This window comes from Octodon degus, unplaced genomic scaffold, assembly GCF_000260255.1.
Source record: "Octodon degus isolate 3935 unplaced genomic scaffold, OctDeg1.0 scaffold00003, whole genome shotgun sequence".
Classification (NCBI taxonomy): Eukaryota; Metazoa; Chordata; class Mammalia; order Rodentia; family Octodontidae; genus Octodon; species Octodon degus.
In genome coordinates this window covers 7,276,497-7,288,474 of record NW_004524579.1, presented here as the reverse complement: position 1 = coordinate 7,288,474, position 11,978 = coordinate 7,276,497, and the positions used below count along the sequence as shown (strand labels likewise).

At 38.9% G+C, this 11,978-nt stretch overlaps 1 protein-coding gene across 2 annotated transcripts in view; it reads left to right on the top strand.

The window, feature by feature from the left end:
• B4galt6 (beta-1,4-galactosyltransferase 6) overlaps positions 1 to 11,978 on the top strand; it is a 90,094-nt gene that overhangs the window by 72,801 nt on the left and 5,315 nt on the right. For both annotated transcript variants that reach the window (XM_023714107.1, XM_004623554.3), the window contains exon 6: positions 11,377 to 11,564. In XM_023714107.1, the coding sequence (XP_023569875.1) occupies positions 11,377 to 11,564 (188 nt within the window). The remainder of the gene's footprint in view (positions 1 to 11,376; positions 11,565 to 11,978) is intronic.

The following is an 11,978-nucleotide window of genomic DNA, read 5'->3' as shown; positions in this document are numbered from 1 at the left end:
TAAGGAAAGAAAACAGACTAGAAAAAAAATAATTTTTACTTGAGTTTTTTCAACTTCCATTTTTTTCTCCTTTCTGTAAATGAGATAAATTTAACTGTATCCTACTTTATATATATTTAAAATATGTATATATTTTTCTTTTTCTCTTTTATTTTTTCTTTGAGTTTTTTAATCAGTGTACTTATCATACATAGTGCACATAGTCATCATAGGGAATTTGTACCTGTACAAAATATACCCTAATTTTTTCCCTTCCAATTCTGCTCCATCCTTCAGCCCTTCTTCCCCTCCCTGTTTACTGAAGCTTTGTTTCCACTTATTCCTTCCATTCTCTTTTCTAAATCCCTTTTCCTTTACTTCCTGCCCTCTTCCATTCTCCCTTCCCCCCTTCCCCTGAATGGTTCTTCTGTCCAATATCTATCCTCCATTTGCTCCTTATTTACCCTTAGGGTTTCCTCACACAAGAGAAACTATGTGATATTTGAACTTGTGTGTCTTATTTTACTTAAAAATTATGGTCTCAAGATACATCCATTTATCTATGGATGACTCAAGTTTTATCTTTCTTTATGGCAGAGTAGTACTCCACTGTTTATAAATACCACATTTTTTATTCATTCATCTATCAATGTGTATCTGGGCTATTTCCAAGATTAGCTAATAAAAGTTGTGTAGCTATAAACATGGGTGTGCATATATCACTATGGATATCGTGCTATATATATCCTTTTAATTCTACTGGGAAGATACCAAGAAGGAGAATAACTGGGTCAAATGCGGCCTGTAGATTTAGTTTTTTAAAGACTCTCCATACTGATTCCCATAGTGGTTGTACGTTCTACATTCCTGCCAGCAATGGAGAAGCATTCCTTTTTCCCCCAGCCTGAATAGCATTTGTTATTCGTTGATTTCATGAAGATAACCATTGTTTTTGGAGTGAGAATCTCAAGTGTTGTTTTCACTTGCGTTTCTTGAATGATCAGGGATGTTGAACATTTTTTTATGTACTTACTTGCTGTTTGCACTTAACTTCTTCATCTGAGAAGTGACTATTGATTCATTTCAGATGCCCAGTTTTGGGTTGGGCCTTTGAATACTTTAAATTTTAATATAAAGGTCTTTTTCTTCATCAGGTTGATTTCTAAATATTTCATTTTTCTTGATGCTACTGGGAAAGGTGTTGTTTCCTTCATTTCTCTCTCAGTGAGTTTAACAGATTGGGATAAAGACCTTCTATTCTGATTTTCTGTAGGATTTTTATTATGAATGCGTTGGACTTGTCAGACGATTTTTCTGCATCTATTGAAATGATCATGTATTATTTGTCCTTGGTTCTGTTAATGTGGTGTATTACATTTATTGTCATATACTGAACCATCCTTGCATCTGTAGGGTGAATCCTACTTAGTCATGGTACATAATTTCCTTGATAATTTGCTACATTCTGCTTGCCAGGATATTATTGAAGATTTCTGCATCTATGTTCATTAAGGAGCTCGGCCTGTAGTTCATTTTTTTAGTTGGATTCTTCTGTGGTTTTGGTATTAGGATAATGCTTGCTTCCAGGAATGACTTGAAAGTATTGCTTCCTCTTCAATTTTATTAGACTTTGAGAACTAGTGGCATTAACTCTTCTGTAAATTTCTTATACAGCCGAGGACTTAGCCCAGTGGCATAAGCACCTTCCTGGCAAGCACAGAGTCCTGAGTTCAATCCCTGGTACCATCCCAAATAAGAAATAAATAAACAAATAAATTAATTTCTCATATAATTCAGCAGTGAACCTGTCAGGGCCTGAGCTTTTCTTCGTTGATAGGTGTTTTTTGTTGTTCTTGTTGTTTGTTTGTTTGTTTGTTTGTTTTAGTACTTATTCAGTTTCATTGACTGATAATAGATTATTTAGTGCTTTTATATATTCTTGATTCAGCTTTGGTAATTCATATGTATCTAGGAATCTATCCATTTCTTCTGAATTTTCTCTTATAATAGTACAGGTTCTTTTTTTTTTTTTTTTAATAGTACAGGTTCTTAAGTATGTATCAATGATCTAAGTTTCTTTATCTGATGTGATTTCACCTTTTTGATTTTTGTGTGAATTTGAGATTTTTCTGTCTTGATAAGGTTAGTTAAGGGTTTGTCTATTTTATTTAATCTTTCAAAAAAACTTGTTGGTTGATTGGTTCTTTGTATTCTTTTCTTGGTCTTAATTGCATTAATTTCTGTCTTAATCTTTATAATTTTCTTCTTTGTACAAGATTGAGGCTTATCTTGCTCTTTTTCTGGAAACTGGAGGTTTAACATTAAGTTATTTGAGTTTACTTGATTTTTCTGATGCATAACTCACTGCTATAAATTTCCATCATATTATTGCTTTTATTGTGTCCTATAAGTTCCAATATGTTGTATTGGGCATTTTCCTTTAATGGTAGAAACTGTCTGATTTCTTCCTAAATTTGATCTGTGACCCGCTGATTGTGTCCAGGAAGGTATTATTTAATTTCCACATGTTTATGTATTTTTTGTGGTTTCCTTTGCCATTGATTTCCAGTTTCATTGTACTGTGGTCTGGTAATATGCAGGAAATAATTTCAGCTCCTTCACATTTACTTAACTCAGCATGTTCTGTGGGTTAGTATGTGGTCTATTTTGGGGATAGTCTCATGTGCTAAGAAGAAGAATGTTTCCTGATGTGGGATTGAACATTCTATAGATATCTATTGAGTCCATTTGTTCAAAAGTTTGATTCAGCTCTGATATTTCTTTGTTGATCTTCTGTCAAATTGATTTGTATATTTTTGGCAATGGATATTGAGATCCCCCATTATAACTGTATTAATGCTTATGTCATTTTTCATATCCATTAGTGTTTATTTTATATACTATAGTTGGGCATGCTGGTATTTGGTGCATATATATTTATGATTTTTATCTCTTCCTCTTGAATTGAACAATTCAAGAATTTTGTAATGATTCAAAGAATCATTATTCAATGATGTTTATTATTATTCAATACAATTATTCAGTACAATTCAAAGAAATTTGTAGTGATTTTCATCGTTTCTTCTTCTTTTTTCATTTATATATTTAGTACAGGATCTCCCTACACAGCTTAGATTCATAGTCATCCTCCTGTTTTCAACCTCCCCAGCGCTGAGATTACAGGTGTGTGCCACCAAGCACGGACACAGTTGCTGACTCAGTGCGCCCTGGGGGCTGGGCCAATGCAGCATGCAGGACTGGGGATCAAACCCTGGCCTCAGTGCTTGCCAAAGCAGGTGCTTAGTCTACTGAGCTATCTTGCCGGCCCTCATTGTCTCTTCTGATTAAATTAATCTTGGCTTGAAATTCATTTTGTCTGCAAATAAATTAACTCCTGTGCTCCTTTCCAGGTTCCTGTCTTACGGAGTATCACTTTCTGTCCCTTGACTTTCAGTCTGTGAGTTCCTTTTTGAGTTGAATGTGTTTCTTATATGCAGCATATTGTTGAGTCTTGTTTCTTGATCCAGTCTGTGTTTCTTTTGATTGGTGAATCAAGACATTCACATTTATTGTTATAGCCAGTAGGTACTGACTTGTTATCATATTATTTTCTTATTGTTGATTTCTTTTCCTTCCCATTTGTTTGCCTTGATGGTGGATTCATTCTATTGAGATTCTTGGAATTGTTTCCATTGTTGTCTTTTTTCTAGCATATCCTTCAGAACTTTTTGGAGTGCTGTTCATGAATTTTATCAGGTTTTATCATGGAAATAATTCTTCATCAATTTTGAAAAATAATTTTGAGGGCTACATCAACGTAGGTTGAAAAAAAAATGTTATATAGAGGACTAAAGCATCTTATGAGCAAGATCTCTTCCAAATCTGAGATTCTGTGATTCTTGTTGTAAAAATTTAATGTAATACAGGTAGGTATTAATAAAAAATATAAAAAATATTCTTCTTATAGAGTGACAATGATTAATTTACTGTTTGTCCTGATCATAAAAGGATGGTCAAAGTATTACTCAGAGTGAAAGTTGTAGACAAAAAAAGATTTTCTTTTACAAAGAATAAACAAACAAAAGGCAAATTTTTCTCTTTAGGGAATGAAAGAAACTAGAAAGATAAACAGCCAGGGATATAGCAGAATAAGCAAATATTGGCAAAACCAAAAGAAGTTTATTCTGTTTAAATAGATATTATCAAAGCTGAATAAATTAGAATTGAGATGACCCTGAGTTCTGTAATGTGTTTATTTATGTAAAGGCTGTGAATCTTAAGTGCAGTGTAATAATTTATTTAGCTGTATTCTTTTTAAATATGGATAAAGTAATGTTTCAGAAACCTAAAAACAGTATGAAGCATCCGAAGATGAGGTCTTTGTGTCAACTTACACCAGCCTTACTATTGTCACCTCATATGTGCATGACACATAGAAGTTTAATGTTCTGAGCTTTTTGGTTGCCTTGTTATTAATCAGCTCTTGGCCTGGTGAGTCTGTAGTAATATTCTACTGCTGTTTTAATTTGCATTTCCTTCATGACTAAAGATGTTGATTGTCTTTTTGAATGCTTTTTTTTTGTGTGTGTGTGTATTACTTAGAAAGTTTCTGTTCAGACCTCTGCCTATTTTTAATGAGATTTTCTTACTGAATTTTAAGAATTCTGCTTTCTAGATATAAATCTTTTGTTATGATACAAGATTTACAAATGTTAACCTTCAGTCTGCAGTTTGCCCTTTGTTTTCCTACCCCTGTCTTGGAAAGTAAAAGTTTTTAATTTTAATTAAGTCCAGTTTAGGGCCAGGGAGATGGCTCAGTAGAATAAGTGCTTCGCTGGCAAGCACAAGGGCCTGAGTTCAATCCCTGGTAAAGTCCAGTTTACTTATATTTTATTCCATGATTTTTATGTGTATAAAAAATTCCTCTTTAGGATTTTCTTGGTGTTTTCTTCCTGAAGCTCATAGGCTAATATGTTAATCATTATTTGTAGTATTGGGTAGGGATAGAGTCTTATTTTCGGCTTATGGCTATTTGTTCCATCACCATGTATCCAGAAGATTATATTTTCTAATTGACACCTTTGTTGAAAATGACTTAGCATAGATGAGAATGCACAAATATATATGGTCTATGGAGTTAATATTATCCCTAATTAGTGCCGACTGATTAGGCCTGCAGCCTCCCAAAGTAGTGGAAGGTGAAAGCTTAAATAAATGAGACCCTTGAAGTTATTTCAGGGCACCAGGAGGATCAAATCCCTCTCACAGAGAGTTTTTTGAATTTAAGACCAGAAACTTCTCTAGGCAGCCTATATTTGTTATCAAACAAAGGAGGGGAATAGTAAAGAAGATGCAGGGCTCTGGACAGGGCTGGGAATCCCTTTAAGGACTTCTCCAAGTAGTATATTACGTTAATTTAGGAGGACTTTGTCATCTCCAGGAAGGCCTTCTCCTGCAGTAGCAGTCTCTAGCTGGCTCAGGGAGGCTGCAGCCAGGTGTCCTTAGTTGTGGTTCTGTCTGCTCCTTTTGGGCACCAGGGCTCCACCGCCATTACAGACTACCATCTCCAGACACAGGGCCTCGCCTGGGGCAGACTCCCAAGTACACATAGAAAACCACTGGGTTAGTGTAAGCCCTGCGCAGAGACACTTCTTAGTGTCTGCATCACTGGTCTCCTTTTACATAGAATCTGTGAATTTTAACAAAAAAGCCTATGGATTTTATGTTCCTGTTTTGCAGTAGATAAATAAGAAAATGCGTAATGGACAAAGTGATCTAGCTTGTACTATTAGGTCCTACTTTTTTATTTTTGGTAACAGTTGTTCAAATATTTATTCTTACAATGGTTACAAGTTTGGGTTTTTTCTTTCCTTTTTCACTGTGGCTGATTCTGAATGTGTCCCCCCCCCTTTTTTTTTTCTCTTCAGTTTTTCTTCCCTGAAAATACTTGGCATTTAATATAATGTACTTCTCTGTTCATGAGCCACCCTTTAAGTTTTGCTTCATACGTGTGATGATGTGTATCAGACCTGTGTACTTACTAGTGTAACAACCTATACTATACAAATTAATCTTTTCAATATGAATGTGGGTCAAACGCTAGCTACTTTCATGAAGGCCATACTTGTAAATTTCTAGGTCAGTACAACCAAATGCTGTTTCCTTTTTTAAAAACTTAAATCCCCCGTAATGTACTGGGAGGCGTATCTCACCTGTGTGATGCTGAAGGCACAGTCTCCTGAGAGTTCAGCTGCACCATTGAATTACTTTGTGTGTGTGATGAAGACATCTTTATACAGAACAGCTAAAACCTATATTTTTACTCTCAAACCTCTTAGGTCTAAATCTTAGACTTGATCAATATTAATTTAAGACCATGTATTTTTGATAGTGTGTGGTTTTGAGCTGGAAACACCTTTACCACATATGAAGTAGAAGTGTGATTTTCCTGCTGGATGGGTTCCCAGGAGAAGAGCAGAGCAATTGAAGAGCAGCTCAAAAACTTCTGGTTAAAAACGGAAGAGTGTGCATAAGGTCGCCTCTTCTCTTTTGCAGACTCCAAAAGTGGGAGTAAAAGAAAAAGTCTCTTTCATTTGTTAAACTGTTGGACAGAGAGATGGGGCTCATCTGAGCTGCCCACTGCCCGGTGGAGCAGAGGATGTGTAGGGCTTGCGCTGCGGGAGGGTAGATGTGACAAGCAAGGATTTAACCCCAAGCACATCTCTGGTCTTTCTGTGGTCAGGTGATTACTCCGTTGTGGCCTGTGCAAAATGAAAAGGGGATGGATCCTCTGGGGAGAGTCAGAAATCCTGACTGTTGACACCGCTGTACTGTGGGCATGAAGGCAGGGCATTAAGTGAGTCTGCGTGCTGACCCCAGAGGTCCTCAGGCCTTTTCCCTGTTCAGCTTGTTGAGCTCAGCAGTCTGGTAGGAATCCCCTACACCTTCAACCATGACAGGACCTGAATGGTGACTTCTTTAGAGAGGTAGACTAGCCCCAGGATCTAATATTTAAAGACCCCCCAAAGGAAAGGTCCAGCTCATCACGTTGTCATCTCCATGCAGCCCACTCTCCTTATTCATTGAAGGACATGCTGCAGTGGGCACAGCAGGTAGAACATGTTTGGGAGGAGGAAAGAGTCATTAATGGTGTGGTTGTCAGACAGCATGTAGTGCTGAGGTTCTGCCTAGAGGAGTGCTGAAAGCAGAGAGATGGCTCTTCTCTGCTGAGGGTGTGAGCAGGGCCTGTCTGAGGACATAAGCTCAGAGCATCCTGACCAGCATGAAGGAGCAGTGTGCAGACAGGGCCTACATTCAGGCCGTGCAGGAGGAGCTGTGTGCAGTGGGAGCAGAGAGGTCACTGTTACCAGTGTGAAGTGGAGGGTGCTGGGGAGGAAGTCTGAGAAGCCTGTGAGAAGTAGGTGGTGGGCTTGCAGACAGGTGTGAGGCTTGAGCCCCCTGTGTGATGTCGGAATGCAGGCTCGGGTGGAGAGGTGACAACCTAAAAACAGACTGGGTGCTGTGTAGGGAATAAGCTGTAGCTGGGCAGGGCTGAAATAAGGAGAACAGGCAGAAAGCTTTTGCAGTTGTGCATGAAGATGACTTGTGCTCCAGTGGTAGTGGACGAAATTTGAGCTGTGCTTGGGTTTGGGCTGTGTTGGGTTTTAAGAAGTAGTTATTTTCTGGGAATTAGAAATGCCAAGTAACCAATGGAAAACAGCCACACGTGATACCAGGGACTTTGTCTTGAATAAAGAAGAAAATTGCCATGTGGGGCTTTTGTGTTTTCGTTTGCTTTGAGGAAGGTGTGGTATATGTGAATCAAGTAGCTTGAACAGTTGTGGTCTGCATATATTTGTGAAGATTTGTTTAGCTTTGTATGTAGTGTCTTATTTACAACACGAAAAGGCAGCCAAAGACCCCACATTTTGAAGAAAGCCTCCAAAAGGACAAACAAAAATGGAAGTGGAAAGCAGTAGAAATAATCCTTTAAACAACAAAGCCAGGTGGATAGTCAATAAAAATATGATCAAGAGCCATAGAGTGAAGAAAAAATAATGAAAGATAGTAGCATAGTTTGAAGGTGAAATACCTCTTAACACAGAACCAAAGCTCAAGAAATATGGGCAGATCTAATTGTACTGTTACCCTGCAAGGTGGCCCACAAAGGGAAGGCCAGTTGTCAGGGAGCTGGCTATTGTGGACGTAGCAGGCAGGACTTCTGAGGCTAGGACATCAGAGACATTGCTGCTTATGCCTTGCTGTGCTGGCTCAGCTCTCAGCAAGCCAGCTACTGTGACACGTGGGTGGGTGCTTAGATGCTTTTGGAGAAACACCCCTGCAGCATGCCCTGAAGCCACTGTGCCGCCCGGGGCGCAGATCCTCCTGCGCTACCAGCCTCGGTCTTCCAGCGGAGCTGCTGAGTGCTGTGGGCAGAGACGAGGTGCTCGGCTCTGCTCCTAGAATTCCTTCCCACAGAAATGATCCCCATAATAAATGTCTGCTGGGCTCTTTTCCTCTGATGCTGGAGATGGAACCCAGGGCCTCATGCATATTAGACCTCTCTGCCACCAGGCCCGTGGCTTTAGTTTTTCATTTATTTATTTATTCTGGCTAATTTGAAATATTTATATATTTAATCTTTTATTATCTAAAGAATACAAAATAGTAATACAAAACATTAGAAATGATTCAGAATTTTATCAAACAAAAATAGTAGGGATTTGATAACAGTTGCTGTGTTGTATGATGTGGTCCTCAAATTAGTTGTATAGATTACCAGATATAAGCATGCAAAATTGGTAAAAAGAAAGAAGAAAAAAAAAGTTTAAGAAATAAAAAAGGGGCCCTGTGAGATAGTTCAGTGGACTAAAGTGCCTGCTTAGGCAAGCTTGGACAAGCACAGGGACCTCGGTTTGATCCCCAGCACCACATGCCACACTGGCCCCGCCCCCAGGGCAGGCTGAGCCAGACAGAGTCTGGGAGTGGTGGCACATGCCTGTAATCCCAGCACTGGGGAGGCTGAAAGCAGGAGGATCACTATGAGCCCGAGCTGCATAGTGAGACCCTATAACAATCAAATACATGAAGGAGAAAAAGAGGAAAGAAAAAGAAATTGAAGCTGGCTTTAGTTTTAAATCACTAGCTTTTGCTGTGATTTGTTGTTAGATGGCAACTAATACATTCAGTTATAATTCTTTTTAAAAGATTTAGAATTTGTTTTAAATTTATTATTTATTTTTAAGAGTTCAGTAACATGAGTTAGAATTCTGAAAAAGCCATAACAGAAAATATTGGAGGGCATGGAAGGAAATGAAAAAATTTTCAAGACATTTCCCAAGGATGAAGATATGAATCTTTAGATATGAGTCTTTAGAGTCCTACAAAGGATGTTACATCTTTTGTGAAGCGTAGTGCAAGTCCTGAACGTAGGCAGTCTGTTAGCAGTGCCTCGAGCCAGGATCTGTGGCCCATACCTTTCATGGTCTAGGGAAAAGTTGTTTTCAATGTAGATCGTCTGCCTGGTGAAGTGGGAGGGTGCCAGTTCATGTGTGAGGGTAGAAGTGGGATTACCAATCCTTTTTTGGGCATGGGGGGGGGAGAGAGAAAGAGAGGACAGACAGACAGACGCTGGACAGCAACCAGTCTACACTGGAAGGAATGGAGCTGGAGAGAAGGAACGGATAGCAATTTGATCATTCATAGGTATTGGGCATATCTGTTGAGGCTTTTGCACAAAGTTACATAGAACACTAGTTAGTCTGAGTTTGACAAAACAATTAGTTCTTTCATTAGACATTTTCCGATGTTAATGAAATAAAAAATGTCAGAACTCTCATTACCTCAAGATATGGAGAAAAATACTGGAGTAAATAGGTAAGAGTTGATGTGTCTTGGGTTGGCTGTTGCTGATGAGTTAGACATGGATCTTCTTGCTGTTACTAGGAACTTTTAAGTATATGTCCACATTTAATAAAAATGTCAATCCTTTTTTTTTTTTTTTTTGTGGTACCAGGGATCAAACTCAGGACCTTGCACTTGCCAGATGCTTATGCTGCTGAGCTATCTTCCCAGCTCCTCAAAAAAAAACACATTAAAATCTTAAAGGGGTACTTGGGAGGCTCAGTCAGGAGGATTGCCGTGAATAGGAGGCCAATTTGGAATACATAGCAAGACCCTGTCTTTTAAAAAAAATTCTTCAAGGCTTATGTTGATGTTAGTAATTCACTTCCTTTTCCTGTTAGTCTGTTTCATTGGTGAAAAAAGGCATAAAATGTGATTTGTGACCTCACATTAGTACAAGGTCCAAGTGGAAAGATGATTGATTTCTCTCCCTGGAGCAGACGTTAGAGATCACTACAGAGTGTATCCACTTCTACCCTCATCCTTTTTGTTGTTGTTTTGGAAATTATTTCAAAAATGTTATAAGACATTGGTAAATGCCCCTTTATTTTTTTATATGAGAAATAAACCTTCTATTGCCAGTGTATCTTAATATATTTTCACTACTAAAGGAAAATGATGCCATATAAGAAGTTATGTTTTATGTATTGTTATTCCCTGAAAATGGTCTTATTTTTGTCACAGCAAGAATAATAAACCATTGCATGTGCACATTAGTACTTTTTCTTAGTAAGTGAAAATGGTTACAATGAAGGAAGCTGGGTCTGTGTGGCGAGTTTGATTTGTTTTTGTCTCCAGGATTCCTGTGATCCTTATTATAAGCATTAGTAATACAAGTTGGGCCTCTTTGACTTTGTTACATAAGAGAAGAGGGTACAGTTTGTCACTTTTAGTTACCTATCTAGGTCTTAGTAGCACAGAGAAAAGTGTCACTAAGAAATAAGTGTGTATTATTTTTAATTGCATTACTGTAGGGTACTACTTTTACTGTTCTTTTTTCCTGTCATAAATAATTCATGGCCTGATACATTGAAGTAAAGCAGAAATACGAATTCCATTATCACGTACAATGTGGCACTGTACTAATGGGCTAGATGATAGCAGTTGTGTAATTGTTTTCTGTGTTAACCAAAGTATAAAGAAGTGTAAGTGAAATTAAACACTGTGCAATCATGCTTTGTGTACTGACATTTCTCCCAGCTGTGGACTGCACCTACAGCAGTGGTCCCTGCATCACCTTGTGGTAGTGTGACTGTCTTAACTTGCTTAAATTATTGATTTGCACAATGACAAAATCACCTAATGACACCTTTTGCAGAATGTATCTCCCTGTTAATCGATGCCCTGTATTTGAAAATCCTGACAAATGGCTGTGACTTGTCTCTTTGATTTGGGTGTCATTTCTGTTATTTGACCATGATTCGACAAGTTAAAACAAAGTGGGAAAAGTCAGATGACAAAAGTCTGACACTTCTCTTTTTGCATTTGCTGAAGACCGGCACACAACCCTTCAACCGTGCGATGCTCTTCAATGTGGGCTTCAAAGAAGCCATGAAGGACAATGCCTGGGACTGTGTCATCTTCCACGATGTGGATCATCTCCCTGAAAATGACCGGAACTACTATGGCTGTGGGGAAATGCCCCGTCACTTTGCAGCAAAGTTGGATAAATACATGTATATGTAAGTGTGCCCTGTTCTGCTACCATTGACACCCTTGTGCTGTTACAGTGCTGAAATGGTGCAGCAGCGTTGAGTGCTGGAGTCTAGAGTGCACAGGAGCACCTAGGACTGCTGCATGCCTGCAGCCTGGCCTTGTAGGGAGCCAGCATGTAGAGTGGCTTGTCCTCTGTCTCTGGGCACTTCCTTACACAGCGGCTTGGGTGTGGCCTGTGGAAAAGAGAGCCTGGTTTCCATAGCCAGGCGGTGGAGATCTGAATCTAGTTCCTCATGTTTTAGCGGTGGTGAGCGCTGTGCACCTCTAAAGGCTGGTGTCGTCTGTGTTAGCGGCCGCGGAGGGAGATGCTGTGCGGTGTCACCTACCAGAGCTGTGGGGCGTGGCTCAGACTGCTGCTGCCTCCCCTGGCTTCCTGATGG